The sequence below is a fragment of the Rhinatrema bivittatum genome, chromosome 1, assembly GCF_901001135.1.
Source record: "Rhinatrema bivittatum chromosome 1, aRhiBiv1.1, whole genome shotgun sequence".
NCBI lineage: Eukaryota > Metazoa > Chordata > Amphibia > Gymnophiona > Rhinatrematidae > Rhinatrema > Rhinatrema bivittatum.
In genome coordinates, this window is record NC_042615.1 from 835,837,127 (window position 1) to 835,857,637 (window position 20,511).

At 47.4% G+C, this 20,511-nt stretch overlaps 1 protein-coding gene across 1 annotated transcript in view; it reads right to left on the minus strand.

Annotated features, from left to right (window-relative positions):
* The window catches only part of LOC115073656 (carbonic anhydrase 9-like), a 226,135-nt gene that overhangs the window by 67,751 nt on the left and 137,873 nt on the right, over positions 1-20,511 (minus strand). Inside the window, exons 2-3 of the mRNA XM_029572254.1 lie at positions 18,877-18,906; positions 12,971-13,141 (exon numbers count right to left, since the gene is read on the minus strand). Of these exons, the coding sequence (XP_029428114.1) occupies positions 12,971-13,141; positions 18,877-18,906 (201 nt within the window). The remainder of the gene's footprint in view (positions 1-12,970; positions 13,142-18,876; positions 18,907-20,511) is intronic.

The window sequence follows — 20,511 nt, forward strand, 5'->3', positions numbered from 1 at the left end:
ACGCGCGTAGCCGCGCGTATCCGCTAAAATCCTGGATCGGCGCGCGCAAGGCTATCGATTCTGTATAGCCGGCGCGCGCCGAGCCGCACAGCCTACCCCCGTTCCCTAAAAGAGGAACTTTACTAAAAGAGGCTTTAAACATCTAAGAACATGTAATTTAAAATAACCTTTCGTTTGATGTCTAGTTTAAAATGAAACTCTTGATCAATAATAAAACCTAAGTCACAAACTTGTGGACTTGATTTAATTTGCAAGAAGCTGGTATTAAAGTCAATAATTTTGTCAGTAGATGATTTTCTACTCAGCAAAATCAATTCCGTTTTTTTAGTATTTAAAATTAACTTAATTTGTGATAGTAACTGTCTAACTGGGGACATAAAGACTTCCAGTAATTTGAGGGAATCTTGTATTGATTTATTTATCGGGATTAAAAACTGAACATTGTCAGCATAAATACAATGAATAATACCCAGTCAGGACAATAGTTTGTACAGCGGTAATAGGTAGATGTTAAAGAGAGTTGTTGACAAAGAAGATCCCTGGGGAACTCTGGAATCAATTCTTATTTTATGAGAAAGACAAGTGTCATTAAGAAATGATTTGAACCAAGAAAGTATGGTTCCTTTCAGCCCAATATCAAACAGTCTTTGAATGAGAATATCGTGATGTACGATGTCAAAGGTTGCTGAGAGATCTAACAGAATCAATAGAAAAGACTGGACAGAGTCAAAGCCTCTGAGGACTGTATCTTATAGGGCTAATAAAAGGGTTACAGTGCTAAAAAAATTTACGAAAACCAAATTGAGAAGGAAAAAGAATATTGTTAGCGTCTAGGTCATCTGCTAATTGTTTCTGAATTACTTATCAGTTACGTTTGCTAAAAAGGAAGATTGGAAATGGGTCTAAAATTATTAAAATCAGAAATAACCAATTTATTGTTTTTAAGGATGGGTTTGACAATAGCACATTTTAAAGCGCTTGGAACATTCTCTTCTGTTAGGGATAGATTAACTAACTTTACGATAGGGGCAATGAGATTAAGGACCAGTATAAGGTATTTAATAGAGATGGAATCAATCAGCTGGTTTGTAGGTTGTTTGTATTTCTAGCACACCTGTTGGCTCAAAACCAGACCAGGTAATTGAAGAATCTAAGGGAAGAGAGATAAACCATAGAGGTTTGAGTTTTCAAAAGATTGGAGATTTTAGAACTAAAGACGTTTGCAAGCTTGTTGCATCTTGTTTGAGAATTTTCAGAATTAAGAATGGGGTTTAGCTGAGGTGATCTAAGACTTTGAACTAGGGTAAAAAGTGCCTTTGGGTTAAATTTTAGGTCGTGAATTTTATTCCTGTAATAAGTACGCTTGGCTTTATTAATCACAGTTCTATATTAGAGAGAAAGATTCAATAAGATGTGAGAGTATTATCATTAAGAACATCCCATACTGGGTCAGACCAAAGATCCATCAAGCCCAGCATCCTGTTTCCAACAGTGGCCAATCCAGGCCATAAGAACCTGGCAAGTACCCAAAAACTAAGTCTATTCCATGCTACTGATGCTAGTAAGAGCAGTGGCTATTTTCTAAGTCAACTTAATAGCAGGTAATGGACTTCTCCTCCAAGAACTTATCCAATCCTTTTTTAACACAGCTATGCCCTAACCACATTCTCTGGCAACAAATTCCAGAGTTTAATTGTGCGTTGAGTAAAAAAGAACTTTCTCCGATTAGTTTTAAATGTGCCCCATGCTAACTTCATGGAGTGCCCCCTAGTCTTTCTACTATCCGAAAGAGTAAATAACCGATTCACATCTACCCGTTCTAGATCTCTCATGATTTTAAACACCTCTATCATATCCCCCTCAGCCATCTCTTCTCCAAGCTGAAAAGTCCTAACCTCTTTAGTCTTTCCTCATAGGGGAGTTGTTCCATTCCCCTTATCATTTTGGTAGCCCTTCTCTGTACCTTCTCCATCGCAATTATATCTTTTTTGAGATGCGGAGACCAGAATTGTACACAGTATTCAAGGTGCGGTCTCACCATGGAGTGATACAGAGGCATTATGACATTTTCCGTTTTATTCACCATTCCCTTTCTAATAATTCCCAACATTCTGTTTGCTTTTTTGACTGCCGCAGCACACTGAACCGACGATTTCAATGTGTTATCCATTATGACACCTAGATCTCTTTCTTGGGTTGTAGCACCTAATATGGAACCTAAGATTGTGTAATTATAGCATGGGTTATTTTTCCCTATATGCATCACCTTGCACTTATCCACATTAAATTTCATCTGCCATTTGGATGCCCAATTTTCCAGTCTCACAAGGTCTTCCTGCAATTTATCACAATCTGCTTGTGATTTAACTACTCTGAACAATTTTGTGTCATCTGGAAATTTGATTATCTCACTTGTCGTATTTCTTTCCAGATCATTTATAAATATATTGAAAAGTAAGGGTCCCAATACAGATCCCTGAGGCACTCCACTGTCCACTCCCTTCCACTGAGAAAATTGTCCATTTAATCCTATTCTCTGTTTCCTGTCTTTTAGCCAGTTTGCAATCCATGAAAGGACATCGCCACCTATCCCATGACTTTTTACTTTTCCTAGAAGCCTCTCATGAGGAACTTTGTCAAACGCCTTCTGAAAATCCAAGTATACTATATCTACTGGTTCACCTTTATCCACATGTTTAACTCCTTCAAAAAAGTGAAGCAGATTTGTGAGGCAAGACTTGCCCTGGGTAAAGCCATGCTGACTTTGTTCCATTAAACCATGTCTTTCTGTATGTTCTGTGATTTTGATGTTTAGAACACTTTCCACATTGGGGTGTTTGCGCCAAGTTTGTTTTTTTCTTAAAATAATTTTAAAGGATTTTAATTCCTTAGTGTACCAAGGGGCACCATTTTTTTTATTTCTGGAAATGGTTTTAGTAATGAGGGGGCTAATGGACTCATAGCATTACTCCAAGAAGAAATAGAAGAGAGAGTTTTCAAAAGAAAGGTTATCAATAACTGATGGTAGATGATTAATAGATTATCTGGGTTAATAAGTTTCCTATATGAAAAGGAAGAATCATTAGGGAAGAGATTATGAAAGTTATGTTCAAATTTAAAGGTGGTTGATATAAACTTGTGATCAGACCAGGGGATGGTTTTATTCTCAGAATAAGTATTTGAAGCAGCGTAGTCATTAGTGAAAATTAAATCCAGAGTATATCCTGCTTTGTGTGTAGGACCTTTGACAATTTGATCCCAACCCATTGCTTTCAGCAAGTCCAAAAATATTTCATAGGTAGAGCATAAAGGTAGAACATCGATGTGAATTTTAAAATCCCCCAGAATAATAGCAGGAAGATCTGGAGATAGATTATTAGCAAGAAGCTCAATTAAAAGGTGAACAGTTGTGCTCAAGAGACTTGGGCAGACAATAAATTAAGCATGATTGAAAAAATTTGGATTTAAACAACCCAACTTCAAAAGGAGGTGAGATGGTGACCTGGATTTGTTGGAAATGGAGTGAATTTTTAGCTATTAACATAATGCCTCTTCCCTTACGATTTCAGTGTGGTATTGAAAATACAACAAAATCATCATTCTTAATTTGATTAACCAACACAGTGTCAGTAGTTTTTAGCCAGGTTTCTGTAATGCCACAGAATGACGGAGAAAAGTCACTGAATATATCATTTAAAATAAGTATTTTTTTTAGCAATGGATTGAACATTAAGTACAATTAAAGATAATGTTAAGCAAGTGGAAAAGAAAAATTTACAGTTCAAAGGAATTTCATGCAAAGTTTTCTGTCGTTTTGGTTGGGTTTGGGTGAATTGAGATAGCTGACCAGATTTTATTTGGTGACAGATGTACTCCTTCATGATAATATAAATGCAAGACTGAAACAGACCTGAGAGCCAGTTAAAGTGCTTGAAACTTAAGGGCAACACGAAGAGGCCTGATCTTTTTGCGGGCTCCTTCAGCACACATCGCCTCTGGCATCACTTGCACAACCTTGTCACCGCGCCCCCTGATGATGTCACTTTGGGGGAGGAATCCGTGTCGGCGGGGGAAGGCAGCAGCGGTAGAGGCAGGAGACAATAGCTCAGCAGGTCAAGGCTTGGGTCGTAAGATGGTAGTAGCAGCCAGCATATGATGCCTCAGGTGGATAGGAGGCATTCGCCACCTGTGTGCACACCCTGGTTAAAAAGGGTGAGCATCCTGGTTAAAACATCACTTGCCCGTATGGGTATCGTTCTGGTTGGAGGTGGTCACTTGTCCTAGCGAGCATCTTGGGTAGAAATCACTTGCTCATGTCAGGTGTCATTCTGGTTAGAGAGGGTCACTTCCCCATGTGAGCACCCTGATTAAGATGTCACTTGCCCAGATTGAATTACCCACTTTTCCAAATCTGAGCATAAGGCAAGTTACCATCAGGTGCAGGTGATATCTCCCTGCCCCAGAGGCTTCATTTATAAACGTGATATTGCACTGTTAATGCTTGGAATTGGAAATTCTGTGTATTATCTTCCCCACATAAAACCTGGTGCAACATGGGTAATCAAATGAATAGATTTCCATGTAAAAGCATGCAAATCAGCTCATTAATATGGTAATGAAAATACATATAGTACATAAACTCAGTAAGTCATGTTATTTGATGGAAAGCTAGTTAAGTCTTGAGGTGATGCTAACGCATGGCCTGATGCTCCTGGAGTGCTTTTCTAAAGGGCTTGACAGTCCCCAGACTCCCTGTTTATTGTGTAAAAACCCCAAGGGGGTCCAGTGAGATTCCCTTGCCCTTTCTCACCTCTACCCCACTTCACCCTTAAGTGGCCAAAATATAAAAAGTAAAAGAACATTTGTAAAATGACGACCCTGGCCTCACCTCCAGTGCCTAACCCTTCCCCCTTCATATCAAAACAGAGCCCACACCCAGCTCCCTCACCCCCTCCCCTTAGCACATACTTCAAACCCTTGGTGGTCCAGCAGTGCCCAGAGCATCCCCTAGGGTTCCAGGTCCAGCTGTGCTGGCCGGCCATGGATGGACCTTTAACCCTGTAGTCTAGGATGGCCTCAGATGGACCTTTACCCTTGTAACTTGGGACGGCCTCAGATAGACCTTTCCCCTGTAGTGTGGGATGGCCTTAGAGGGACTTTTATCCTGTAGTCTAGGATGGCCTCAGATGGATCTTTACCCCTGTAGTCTGGGCCAGCCTCAGATGGACCTTTACCCCTGTGTCTGGGATGGCCTTGAATGGATCTTTACACCTGTAGTCTGGGATGGTCTTGGATGGATCTTTACACCTGTAGTCTGGGATGGTCTTGGATGGAACTTTACTCCTGTAGTCTGGGATGGTCTTGGATGGATCTTTACACCTGTGGTCTGGGATGGTCTTGGATGGAACTTTTACTCCTGTAGTCTGTAATGGTCTTGGATGGACCTTTATCCTTGTAGTCTGGAATGGTCTTGGATGGACCTTTACCCTTGTAGTCTGGGATGGTCTTGGATGGACCTTTATTCCTGTAGTCTGGGATGGTCTTGGATGGACCTTTACTCCTGTAGTCTGGTTGGCCTTGGATGGACCTTTACCCCTGTAGTCTGGGATGGTCTTGGATGGACCTTTACTCCAGTAGTCTGGGATGGTCTTGGATGGACCTTTACCCCTGTAGTCTGGGATGGTCTTGGATGGACTTTTACTCCTGTAGTCTGGGATGGTCTTGTATGGATCTTTACCCATGTAGTCTGGGATGGCCTTGGATGGACCTGTAGTCTGGGATGGCCTTGAATGGACATTTACTCCTGTAGTTTGGGATGGCCTTGGATGGACATTTACTCCTGTAGTCTGGGATGGTCTTGGATGGACCTTTACCCCTGTAGTCTGAGATGGCCTTGAATGGATCTTTACACCTGTAGTCCGGTTGGCCTTGGATGGACCTTTGCTCCTGTAGTCTGGGATGGTCTTGGATGGACCTTTTCTCCTGTAGTCTGGGATGGTCTTGGATGGATCTTTAGCCCTGTAGTCTGGTTGGCCTTGGATGGATCTTTTCACCTATAGTCTGGGATGTTCTTGGATGGACCTTTACTCCGGTAGTCTGGGATGGTCTTGGATGGACCTTTACCCCTGTAGTCTGAGATGGCCTTGAATGGATCTTTACACCTGTAGTCCGGTTGGCCTTGGATGGACCTTTGCTCCTGTAGTCTGGGATGGTCTTGGATGGACCTTTTCTCCTGTAGTCTGGGATGGTCTTGGATGGATCTTTAGCCCTGTAGTCTGGTTGGCCTTGGATGGATCTTTACACCTATAGTCTGGGATGTTCTTGGATGGACCTTTACTCCGGTAGTCTGGGATGGTCTTGGATGGACCTTTATCCTTGTAGTCTGGGGCTGCCTTCATGATTTTGAAAATGATGTTGCCAGACCTGCAGCCTTAGGGGCTGCTGAAGGAAGTTTTGGGTCACTAAGGATTTGAAGTATACGTGGAGGATGGATCAGAAGGTGAAGGGTGTCTGGGGTTTGGGGGGCTGTTTTGTAAGACAAACAGGATGGGTTTTAGCATGACGGTTGGGGGCTGGGCCAGCAGGGTGAGGGAGGTGGAAGAGATGGTCTCATTACATCCTCCAGGGGCTTTTATACAATGGGACGGGGGTGGAAGGACTTGGCTTGCTCCAGCCCTTTAAGACATGGTAGCCCTGGGATGCAGGGCTGCTAAGCTGTGGTATTTTACTGCAGGATTCACAACTCTGTAATACTCAGCACCACAGGTTAGTGAATCCTATGTTATTTTTCCTTCTCCCCATGAGTTTGTGTACCTGAAGCAAAAGAAAATTATTCCTTACCTGCTAATTTTCGTTCCTGTAGTACCATGGATCAGTCCAGATGGTGGGTTATGTCACCCGTCCAGCAGATGGAGTCAGACAAAGCTTCGGAGGGTGCTGCCTCATAAACCAGTGCACCCTCTGTAAGTCTTCAGTATAGAGAATATCAGAGCAATAACACAAAGGATGGATCAAGATAACCAACCACACATGACTATGAATAAGATATATGTAACCAATAACCAAAGAACTGGTGCCAAAGAGTAAACTTGCAAAAAGAACTGTGGAACAGCCCCGTAAATGTAGAGGCTAACACAGGATTAGATGAAACAGAGCAGCAAAGTCAGAGGAAAGTTGAGCAGTAAACCCCAATCCCCAGAATCCTTAGGGAGGGCGTCTGGACTGATCCATGGTACTACAGGAACGAAAATTAGCAGGTAAAGAATAATTTTCTTTTCTCATTCGTACCAGGATCAGTCCAGACGGTGGGATGTACCAAAGCTTCCCTACATAGGGTGGGCCCATGATAGCCCTGCTCGAATGACTCTGTCGCCAAAGTAGCCGGAAGTCGGCAACTGGAGATGCAAGCGGTGGTGGCTAGCAAAGGTATGCAATGATTTCCAGGTCGCCGCATGACAGATCTCCTGAGAGGAGACAGACTGGCTTTCCGCCCAGGAGGATGCCGCCTGAGATTGAAGAGAATGCGCCTTGACACCCAGGGGGGGCTGTCGACCCGCCCCTATATACACTGTCACAATAGCCTCTTTGAGCCATCGAGCAATCGTTGTCTTCGTAGCCTTGGAGCTTTTCTTTGGGCCAGACCAAAGGACAAACAAATGGTCCGACAGACGAAAATCATTGGTGACTTCCAGGTAACAGATCAGCATGCGCTTAACATCAAGTTTGCGGAGATCAAGTGGATCGTCGGCGGAGAAAGACGGAAGTTCCACCGTCTGATTCACATGAAATGCAGAAACCACCTTGGGCAGGAACGAGGGAACTGTGCACAAGGAGACCCCAGAATCCGTGAAACGGAGGTAAGGCTCCCTGCAGGACAGTGCTTGGAGTTCGGAAACCTGGCAGGCATAACAAATGGCCACCAGAAAACCAGTCTTGAGGGTGAGGGCCTTGAGGGTGGAGGCACGCATAGGTTCGAAGGGAGGGCCGCCCAAAATCCTGAGGACTAAGTCGAGGTTCCAGGAGGGACAGGGGGCCTGAACCGGGGGCCTCAGATGTTTCACCCCTTTGAGGAACCAGACGATGTCGGGGTGAGAGGAAAGCGGAAGTTCTTCCTGGAGGTGGACCAGGGATCCTCAGGGAGTTGTAAGCGAAACCCTTCTCCAGACCCTCCTGAAGGAACGCAAGGATCTGAGGCACAGAAGCCGGCCGCGGCCGAGCAGCCTGAGAAGCGCACCAGGATTTGAAGACCTTCCAGACTCATACATAAGCGATCGAAGTTGAGGTCTTCCTAGCCTTGAGGAGAGTCGAGACTATGGCCTCCGGGTATCCACGGCATCTAAGTCTCCGCCTTTCAAAAGCCAGGCGCAAGACAAAAGCGATCTGCCTGGTCGAAAAATACTGGACCTTGATGCAGTAGGCACGGCAGGTGGCCCAGGCGTAGAGGACCGTCCACCACGAGGTTGATCAGGTCCGCGAAACAAGGATGGAGTGGCCATTCCAATGCCACAAGGATCACCAAACCTTGGTGGACCTCTATCCTCCGGAGAACCTTGCCCACTAGTGGCCATGGGGGGAACACGTAGAGTAGGAGATCACCTGGCCATGGAAGGACCAGCGCATCCACTCCTTCTGCGCCGTGCTCCCTTCTGCGACTGAAGAGCCGCAGTGCCTTGGTATTGTGAAAAGTGGCCATGAGATCCAGGAAAGGGATCCCCCAACAATGAATGAGGAGCTGCATCACCTTCTCGGACAGTTCCCACTCCCCGGGATCTAAACATTGTCGACTCAAGAAGTCCGCCTGAACGTTGTCCACTCCTGCAATGTGAGAGGCTGCCAGTCGAGAGAGGTGGACCTCCGCCCACGACATCAACTTGTCTGTTTCCAATGAGACATGATGACTTCTTGTGCCCCCCTGGTGCTTGATGTACGCTACCGTGGTCGCGTTGTCCGAGAGGATCTGACCGCCTGATGCCGCATGAGGGGAAGAAAATGTTCCAGTGCCAAACGTACTGCTCTCGTTTCCAGGCAATTGATTGGCCACGCGGCTTGAGACTTTGTCCACTGCCCCTGGACTGAACTCATCTGGCACACTGCCCCCCAGCCGGACAGACTGGCATCTGTGGTGACCACCACCCAGTCTGGAATTTCGAGGGGCATTCCCTGCACCAAGTGGAGCAGGTCTAGCCACCAAAGCAGGCTGTCTTTAGCAAGCTGGGTGGGAGGATGATCTGGTACTCCTGCGACACTGGTTTCCAGCGAGAGAGCAACGCTCTCTGTAGCGGGCGCATGTGCGCAAATGCTCAGGGTACAAGATCGATAGTGGATGCCATGGATCCCAGGACCTGTAGGTAATCCCAGGCTGTGGGCGAGGGGAGACAAGAGAAGCGCTGAACCTGCCCTAGGAGCGACTGGGCCCAATCCGGTTGAAGGAAGACTTTTCCCATCACCGTGTCGAAACGCAGCAATCACTGAGCGTAAAGTCTCCATCCAGAAATGAGGGACCTTGAGGGACTTGTTGACCACCTTGAGATCCAATATTGGACAGAAGGATCCCTCCTTCTTGGGGACCACAGTGGCCTGAGCCCACCTCCGTGGGTGGTACTGGAAGGATGGCCCCGAGAGCTAGAAGTCTGTCGAGAGTCTGCCGTACAATGAGTTGCTTTTGAGGTGGTCCGCAGGGAGAGAAGAGAAATCTGTCTCTTGGGGGTCGAGCAAAATCCATTGCATAGCCGTGTCTTAGGATGTCTAGTACCCACTGATCCGACGTGATCCAGACCCACTCCTCGCAGAAAAGAGAGCTTCGTCCCCCGATCCTGGGGGTTGGGAAGTGGGTCAGTCTGGCATCATTGAGAGGACTTGGAGGGAGCCCCTTGGGCCACCCCATCCCTAGTTGGTCTACGGCCTCGAAAGGAATGAGACCAAGACTGAGATCTGGAAGAGGGCGTCTGAGGCATCGTCTGTCTGGTGGTGCAGAAGTGGCGTTGCCTGCGGAACCAACTTCTAGAGGGATTAAACGATCTCGAGGTTCGCGGTCGATCTGTCGGGAGGCGATGTACTGCATTCTCTCTGAGTGACTTGATGATCTGGTCCAAATCATTCCCGAAAAGGAATTTTCCTTTAAAACATAGAAACATAGAAACATAGAAATGACGGCAGAAGAAGACCAAATGGCCCATCCAGTCTGCCCAGCAAGCTTCACACATTTTTTCTCTCATACTTATCTGTTTCTCTTAGCTCTTGGTTCTATTTCCCTTCCACCCCCAGTTTTAATGTAGAGAGCAGTGATGGAGCTGCATCCAAGTGAAATATCTAGCTTGATTAGTTAGGGGTAGTAGCCGCCGCAATAAGCAAGCTACACCCATGCTTATTTGTTTTACCCAGCCTATGTTATACAGCCCTTAATGGTTGTTTTTCTTCTCCCCTGCCGATGAAGCAGGGAGCTATGCTGGATACGCGTGAAGTATCAGTCTTCTCCCATGCCGTTGAAGCAGAGAGCCATGCTGGATGTGCATCGAAAGTGAAGTATCAGGCACATTTGGTTTGGGGTAGTAACCGCCGTAACAAGCCAGCTACTCCCCGTTTTGTGAGTGCGAACCCTCATTTTCTCCCCTGCCGTTGAAGCAGAGAGCTCTGCTGGATGTGTGAAGTATTGGTTTTTCTTCTCCCCTGCCGTTGAATCAGAGAACTATGCTGTATATGCATTGAAAGTGAAGTATCAGACTTATTTGATTTGGGGTAGTAACCGCCGTAACAAGCCAGCTACTCCCCTCTTTGTGAGTGCGAACCTTTTTTAAAAGGAAGAGATCCCAACTGTGACTTGGATGAGGAGTCTGCCGACCAGTTGCGGAGCCAGAGGAGACGTTGCGCCGAGACTGCCGAGACAATTGACGCTAGAACTCGGAGGAAGTCATACAGGGCATCTGCTCCATAGGCTATGACTGCCTCCAGATGGTCTGCCTGTCTTGCTTCCTCTGGCGGTAGCTCCTGAGAGGTAAGGAGTTGCTGTACCCAGCGAAGTCCCGCTCTTTGCGCAAGCGAGCTACAGATGGCCGCTCAGACTCCCAGTGCGGAAACCTCAAATACCTTTTTGAGGTAGACTTCCAGTTTCCTGTCCTGCAGGTCCCGCAGAGCCGTGCCTCCCGTGACCAGAATTGTTGTATGCTTCGTGACAGCCAAGACTGTGGATTCGACCTTCGGAACCTTAAGTAGTTCTAAGAAGTCCTCAGGGAGAGAGTACAGTTTATCCATTGCCCTGCTGACCTTCAGTGAGGCTTTGGGTGCATCCCATTCCCTAGCCAACAATTGCAAGAAGGTAGGGTGGGTAGGAAAAGCCCTGGTCAGATAGCGGAGACCCGCCAGCACTGGGTCCCCCTTCTTCCCCGAGGTAGTGGGTCCCAGCAGATCCAGGGGGGCCTCAATGTCCAGCTCTTGGAGGATAAGTGGAATGAGAGCGTCCAACTCAACTCTCTGAAAGATCCGGAGCACCCTAGGGGCATCCCCTTCCATCTGGGCAGTGAGCAGGGGATCATCCAGGCCAAGCAGGGGATCATCCAGTCCAGGATCCAGGACCAAGTCCACCCCCCCACAGGGGGAAGAGTGAGACGCACCCGGGAGGACCCCTGAGGGGCCACCGGTGCCCCCCCCCCCACTGGGACCTCGACTCCCTGGAGGACTCCCCTGGGAGGAGTATCAGCTGCCCTGGCGGAGGCCCTGTTGCAGAATCTGGAGGCTGGGACATTCTTGCCAGATATGCGTTGTGCATGAGGAGCACAAAGTCCATGGAAAATGGAGGCGGGCCCGAGGGGGGCAAGGCAGGAGGATCCTCAGGCAGTAATTAGGGTCCCAGAGGCAGAACCGGTGTTAAAACCGGTGGTAACAGTGCAGCAAGATCTTCCGAATCCTCTCCTGAGGGCAACAGTGCAGCTGGCTCTGAAACCAAGATGGCCGCCGTTCCCACGTGAAGCAGAATCGGAGCCGGCCCCTGTCTGTGAAGGTGCGCTTGACCGCGCGAAGAAGGACGTCCGGCCGGCTGCGAGGTGCCCTCCTCACCAGGGAGGCACCTCATACAAATCCCCTCGCGGTAGAGCCTCGATCCCGGCTCCCCGCACGCTGCACATCAGAGAGCCCTCGGCATGAGGGCAAGGATGGGGGGGGGGGGGGGGGGGGTGAGAGCCGCAAGGAAACAGACAGTGCCACGGGTAGCAGGAAACACCTCCGCTTTCAAACTCACCGACCCCGAGGAAGCACGAGCGCCAGCAGAGGAATGTGACCTCTCTGCGGTCAGCAGCTCCGAGGAATGCGCTTCTCGGGGCAGGGGGTCGGGGCGCAGCTGGGGGGGGGGGGAGAGAGGTTGAAACCTCCAACACGCACCCCAAGAGAGCTGGTTCGAGGAGAACCTAAAGGAATGAAATAAAGTCACAAAAACTTACCCCATACAACCAATAAGGAAAAGGAGAAAGCAGACAGTGTGAAAGAGCAGATGTGTCTGCAAGTTAAGGCAGGATAATCAACTGTTTTGTTTTTTGTTTTTTTAATCTAAATAACTTGATCCATCAAACAAAAGTAGAAAGGAGAAAAGAAAGAGAGAATAATTCTCTCCAAATACTGGGGAAGCCAAGGTTCCCCTGCTCCTATCTGCTGGAGTCAGAGAAATACTGAAGAGCAGCAGAGGGTGCACTGGTTTATAAGGCAGCACCCTCCGAAGCTTTGTCTGACTCCATCTGCTGGACGGGGGACATAACCCACCGTCTGGGACTGATCCTGGTGCGTACAGGGAACGGAAGATGAAGTGACTTTCCCAAGGAGCATCAGCGGGATTTGAATCCTTCCTTTCCTGGCTCTCAGCCTGCTTTAGTAACCACTAAGCTACCCGTCCACCCACCTGCCCAGGTGCATTCCCTGCTAAGAGGCATCACTCGTCCGTGTGACTCACTCGCCCAAGTCTTTGCATCCTGCTCAGGGGCTCGCTCACCTGTGTGTCCGTTGTTTCTCAGGCGGAGTTTCTCCTCCTCAGGCACATCGTACCCAGCCACCAAAATGGGCAGCAGCCAAGGTTCAAAGAGAGTATTATTGAGCTGAATGTCAATGGGAGACTGAGCTTCCCCTCCACAGTGATGGAAATCCAATGACCAGGCAGTCTGACCTGTGAGGGAACAGACAGCACCACTGTAAGAAGCAGAAAAGGAAATGGAAATGCAGGGGCACTGAAGAGACTGAAGTGCCTGGGGCAGGAGTATGTGGGGCCAGGAGTGATTAAATTGCTCCAGGGGCCTGGAACGGTGACGTAGGTGGCTCCGCACCCAAGCTGACAGGAAATAGTAGGGTTGGGGATGGGGCTACCATGATGGTGCAGGGCTCCTCATGCAGCACAGGAAGTAAACCCCTACTGCCCCCTGACATCACCACCAACACCAAGGACAGCCATGGTCTGGGGAATGTGGATATGGTCTTTAATCACTGCCCCGTGTGATACAGTCAGATAGAAGGAATAAAAATATCTGGGGAAGGTCTTTATTCCCTGCAGTGTGTGGTACAGTGAGATAGAAGGGATAGAAATGCCTGGGGATGATCTTTATTCCCTGCAGTGTGTGGTACAGTGAGATAGAAGGGATAGAAATACCTGGGGATGGTCTTTATTCCCTGCAGCCTGTGATACAGTGAGATAGAAGGGATAGGAATACCTGGAGATGATACAGTGAGATAGAAGGGATAGAAATACCTGGGGATGGTCTTTATTCCCTGTAGTGTGTGATACAGTGAGATAGAAGGGATAGAAACGCCTGGGGATGGTCTTTATTCCCTGCAGTGTGTGGTACAGTGAGATAGAAGGGATAGAAATACCTGGGGATGGTCTTTATTCCCTGCAGCCTGTGATACAGTGAGATAGAAGGGATAGAAATACCTGGGGATGGTCTTTATTCCCTGCAGTGTGTGTTACAGTGATATAGAAGGGATAGGAATACCTGGAGATGATACAGTGAGATAGAAGGGATAGAAATGCCTGGGGATGGTCTTTATTCCCTGCAGTGTGTGTTACAGTGATATAGAAGGGATAGAAACACCTGGGGATGATCTTTATTCCCTGCAGTGTGTGATACAGTGAAATAGAAGGGATAGAAATGCCTGGGGATGGTCTTTATTCCCTGCAGTGTGTGATACAGTGAGATAGAAGGGATAGAAATGCCTGGGGATGGTCTTTATTCACTGCAGTGTGTAATACAGTGAGATAGAAGGGATAGAAACGCCTGGGGATGGTCTTTATTCCCTGCAGTGTGTGATACAGTGAGATAGAAGAGATAGAAATACCTGGGGATGGTCTTTATTCCCTGTAGTGTGTGATACAGTGAGATAGAAGAGATAGAAATACCTGGGGATGGTCTTTATTCCCTGTAGTGTGTGATACAGTGAGATAGAAGGGATAGAAATGCCTGGGGATGGTCTTTATTCCCTGTAGTGTGTGATACAGTGAGATAGAAGAGATAGAAATACCTGGGGATGGTCTTTATTCCCTGTAGTGTGTGATACAGTGAGATAGAAGGGATAGAAACGCCTGGGGATGGTCTTTATTCCCTGCAGTGTGTGATACAGTGAGATAGAAGGGATAGAAATGCCTTGGGTTGGTCTTTATTCCCTGCAGTGTGTGATACAGTCAGATAGAAGGGATAGAAACGCCTGGGGATGGTCTTTATTCCCTGCAGTGTGTGATACAGTCAGATAGAAGGGATAGAAATGCCTGGGGATGATCTTTATTCCCTGCAGTGTGTGATACAGTCAGATAGAAGGGATAGAAATGCCTGGGGATGATCTTTATTCCCTGCAGTGTGTGATACAGTGAGATAGAAGGGATAGAAACGCCTGGGGATGGTCTTTATTCCCTGCAGTGTGTGATACAGTGAGATAGAAGGGATAGAAATGCCTTGGGTTGGTCTTTATTCCCTGCAGTGTGTGATACAGTCAGATAGAAGGGATAGAAACGCCTGGGGATGGTCTTTATTCCCTGCAGTGTGTGGTACAGTGAGATAGAAGGGATAGAAATACCTGGGGATGGTCTTTATTCCCTGCAGCCTGTGATACAGTGAGATAGAAGGGATAGAAATACCTGGGGATGGTCTTTATTCCCTGCAGTGTGTGTTACAGTGATATAGAAGGGATAGGAATACCTGGAGATGATACAGTGAGATAGAAGGGATAGAAATGCCTGGGGATGGTCTTTATTCCCTGCAGTGTGTGTTACAGTGATATAGAAGGGATAGAAACACCTGGGGATGATCTTTATTCCCTGCAGTGTGTGTTACAGTGATATAGAAGGGATAGAAATACCTGGGGATGGTCTTTATTCCCTGCAGTGTGTGATACAGTGAGATAGAAGGGATAGAAATACCTGGGGATGATCTTTATTCCCTGCAGTGTGTGATACAGTGAGATAGAAGGGATAGAAACGCCAGGGGATGATCTTTATTCCCTGCAGTGTGTGCTACAGTGAGATAGAAGAGATAGAAATGCCTGGGGAAGGTCTTTATTCTCTGCAGTGTGTGATACAGTGAAATAGAAGGGATAGAAATGCCTGGGGATGGTCTTTATTCCCTGCAGTGTGTGATACAGTGAGATAGAAGGGATAGAAATGCCTGGGGATGGTCTTTATTCACTGCAGTGTGTAATACAGTGAGATAGAAGGGATAGAAACGCCTGGGGATGGTCTTTATTCCCTGCGCTATGTGATACAGAGAGATAGAAATACCTGGGGATGGTCTTTATTCCCTGTGCTATGTGATACAGAGAGATAGAAACACCTGGGGATGGTCTTTATTCCCTGTGCTATGTGATACAGTGAGATAGAAGGGATAGAAATGCCTGGGGATGGTCTTTATTCCCTGTAGTGTGTGATACAGTGAGATAGAAGAGATAGAAATACCTGGGGATGGTCTTTATTCCCTGTAGTGTGTGATACAGTGAGATAGAAGGGATAGAAACGCCTGGGGATGGTCTTTATTCCCTGCAGTGTGTGATACAGTGAGATAGAAGGGATAGAAATGCCTTGGGTTGGTCTTTATTCCCTGCAGTGTGTGATACAGTCAGATAGAAGGGATAGAAACGCCTGGGGATGGTCTTTATTCCCTGCAGTGTGTGATACAGTCAGATAGAAGGGATAGAAATGCCTGGGGATGATCTTTATTCCCTGCAGTGTGTGATACAGTCAGATAGAAGGGATAGAAATGCCTGGGGATGATCTTTATTCCCTGCAGTGTGTGATACAGTCAGATAGAAGGGATAGAAATGCCTGGGGATGGTCTTTATTCCCTGCAGTGTGTGATACAGTGAGACAGGAGGGATAGAAATGCCTGGGGATGGTCTTTATTCCCTGCAGTGTGTGATACAGTGAGATAGAAGAGATAGAAATGCCTGGGGATGATCTTTATTCCCTGCAGTGTATGATACAGTGAGATAGAAGGGATAGAAATGCCTGGGGATGGTCTTTATTCCCTGCAGTGTGTGATACAGTGAGATAGAAGGGATAGAAATACTTGGGGTTGGTCTTTATTCCCTGCAGTGTGTGATACAGTGAGATAGAAGAGATAGAAATACCTGGGGATGATCTTTATTCCCTGCAGTGTGAGATACAGTGAGATAGAAGAGGTAGAAATATCTGGGGATGGTCTTTATTCCCTGCAGTGTGTGATACAGTGAGATAGAAGAGATAGAAATACCTGGGGATGATCTTTATTCCCTGCAGTGTGTGATACAGTGAGATAGAAGAGATAGAAATACCTGGGGATGATCTTTATTCCCTGCAGTGTGTGATACAGTGAGATAGAAGGGATAGAAATGCCTGGGAATGTTCTTTATTCCCTGCAGCCTGTGATACAGTGAGACAGAAGGGATAGAAACGCCTGGGGATGGTCTTTATTCCCTGCAGTGTGTGATACAGTGAGATAGATGGGATAGAAATACCTGGGGATAATCTTTATTCCCTGCAGTGTGTGATACATTGAGATAGAAGGGATAGAAACACCTGGGGATGGTCTTTATTCCCTGCAGTGTGTGATACAGTGAGATAGATGGGATAGAAACACCTGGTGATGATCTTTATTCCCTGCAGTGTGTGATACAGTGAGATAGAAGGGATAGAAATGCCTGGGGATGGACTTTATTCCCTGCAGTGTGTGATACAGTGAGATAGAAGAGATAGAAGCACCTGGTGATGATCTTTATTCCCTGCAGTGTGTGATACAGTGAGATAGAAGGGATAGAAACGCCTGGGGATAATCTGTATGCATGCTCTGCACCTTGTGATACTGTTTCACTATATGTTTACTGGTTACAGCCCTGAGCTGATTTCCTGGGAATTTTCCTAGAAGTCCTGTCTGTGCCAGGTTGTGTCATGTGGGGGTGAAGAGCTCTGGAGCTATAGCTCTGGTCCTGGCTCAGTCTTTGACAGGACTGACTGATTCCTGTATCTGTGCCAGTGAATGCCTGGGCTGGGACTGTTTCTTACAGGCTGTCTGTTTACCCAACAGACACAGGCTCGCCAGGAATTTGGGCATGTAAGATGCTAACTGGTCTGTAGGATGAGAGGGAGAGTGTGTTACGGTGTGTCACAGATGTGAGCAGTGCTCCAGCATGGCAGCAGCAGGTAGGACTGTGCTAGTTACACAGACCTGCACCGGGGACCGGTAAACACTGAAGTCCATGCTGTACCAGGCTCGCTGACCTTTCCCACATGAGCTGCCCTGTCCTGAAAGAACGCTTATCACAGTAATCAACTGCACTAAGAACCAAAGCATAGCTGGCATTCCCTGGATCCTTTCCATGTACTAAATGCAGTAATTAATGGATCGTCTATAGAGGAAGAAAATATGTGTTACCCCTGCCGCTATCTGAGATTGCACATAAAGCTGAGAGTGCAGGATCGTATCCAAACTAAAAAAGTTCTTCACAGATTTTCAGATCCCCTCCCAAAATTGTAGCAGGGATGATAAGTGTAATGACATTGGCTCACACCCAGCAAGTTAAAGTATTATTAGCCAGTGAGGGCTGTGATTGACGCTAGCGACATCTTCCTGTCTGGCTTTCGGAATTATTCTTTGTAATGCCCTTTTGTTCACACAGGTCACTATTACATTTTAGCTCTCTCTCTCTGGGTATTCTGGTTTTAGTTTTATGATTCTTTGCTGACAAGGCGTTATACAAACTTTTAAAATAAATGCTGTGCCCTTGAGGCATGACCTTGGGGCTCCTTGCTGTGCCTGCCATGTGTCTGTCTGTTGACAGACGAGGGATCACTCCAAGGACGGATTCCAGTAACCGGAGGCCCCCAGCCCAGTGACTCGCTGTCCCCTTCCTCAGAAACCTGTCCTCCTCTGGGACCCTGCCCGCAGTGCAAGAAATATTTTCCTTGCAGCGGCTTCTGATCTCTTCTGGATTCGTGTGCAGCAAGTAAACCCCTGGTTAATCTTTCCTGAACTGGCCTGGGTGGCTCCCTGCGCACCCTCTCCCCTACCCTGCACGAGGATCAGCCTGAACTGAAACCCAGATCACAACCAACCTGGATCTGGACCGTAATGGAGTGAGAGAAAGGGTCAGTGGTCAGGAGCCAGCGAAAGGGTGAGAGGAGCCAGCAACTGAGGAGCTGCTAGAGAGAGACGGGGAGCGGGCGTGCAGTGAATGCAACTTAGGGGATCAAGTCTCTTATGATTTTCTGGTTGAGGTGTCTCTGGTCAGAGAGTTTTATTCTGCCCTGACATAATGAAGGGGGATTTTAGGAGGGCTTAACACCCTGCTACTCAATCCTACTGTGAGGCCACTGGCGAGGTGAGGAGTAAATGTCCCACTAGAAATGTAAAAATATTTAAAATTACAGAGTATTGGAAAAGTCCTTACCTCCATAATTCCAGTGACCAGAGCCTGGACCTAAAAAAGACAAAACAAATGCAAAGACAGCGTGAGTTACTCTCCAAATACCATAAAAAGAGACTGTCACCCCTCCACACAGCCAGAGACACACAAGAGCAAGAGACAGTCCTGCTTCCCTCACACCCAGAGATACATAAGAGACTGTCATCCCTCCACACACACAGAGACACATAAGAGCAAAGAGACTGTCCTGCTTCCCACACACCCAGATACATAAGAGGAACGAGACTGTCACCCCTCCACACACACAGAGACACACAAGAGCAAAGAGACTGTCCTGCTTCCCACACACCCAGATACATAAGAGGAACGAGACTGTCATCCCTCCACACACTCAGAGACACACAAGAGCAAGAGACTGTCCCCCATATATTCTGAGACATACAAGAGCAAAGAGACCTTCTCTCCCCTCCACACATCCAGAGAGACACAAGAGGAAAGACTGTCCCCACATAGTCTGAGACATACAAGAGCAAAGAGACTGTCCCACCATCCACACACCCAGAGATACATAAGAGGAAAGAGACTGTCCTCCACTCATCCTGAGATACACAAGAGGAGAAACTGTCCCACCACCCAAACACCCAGAGACACACAAGAGCAAAATGACTGTCCCATCACCCACATACCCAGAAATACATAGGAGGAAAGAGACTGTCCTGCTTCCCACACACCCAGAGATACATAAGAGGAAATAGACTGTCACCCCTCCACATACCCAAAGACACACAAGAGCAAAGAGACAGTCCCACCACCCAGATACCCAGAGATGCATAAGAGGAAAAGAGACTGTCACCCCTCCACACACAAGAGCAAAGAGACTGTCCCACCACCCTCATCCAGAGATACATAAGAGAAAAGAGACTGTGCCACCACACATCCTGAGATACACAAGAGCAAAGAGACTGTCCCACCACTCACACACCCAGAGACACACAAGAGCAAAGAGACTGTCCCACCACCCACACACCCAGAGACACACAAGAGCAAAGAGACTGTCCCACCCACATACCCAGAGATATATGAGGAAAGAGACTGTCACCCCTCCACACACCCTCAACACATGAGCAAAGAGACTGTCCCACCACCCACACACCCAGAGACACACAAGAGCAAAGAGACTGTCCCACCAAGACTGTCCCACCACCCCAAACCCAGAGATACATAAGAGGAAAGAGACTGTCACCCCTCCACACACCCCTCCACACACGAGCAAAGAGACTGTCCCCACCACCCACACACCCAGAGGATACATAAGAGGAAAGAGACTGTCACTCCACACACCCAGAGACACACAAGAGGAGAGATTGTCCCCCAACCTACACACCCAGAGACACACAAGAGCAGAGAGACTGTCCCACCACCCACACACCCACACACCCAGAGACACACAAGAGCAAAGAGATTGTCCCACCATCCACATACCCAGAGATACATAGGAGAAAAGAGACTGTCCCACCACACATCCTGAGACACACAAGAGCAAAGAGACTTTCTCTCCTCTCCATACATCCAGAGAGACACAAGAGGAGAGACTGTCCCCTACATAGTCCTGAGACATACAAGAGCAAAGAGACTGTCCCACCACCCACATACCCAGAG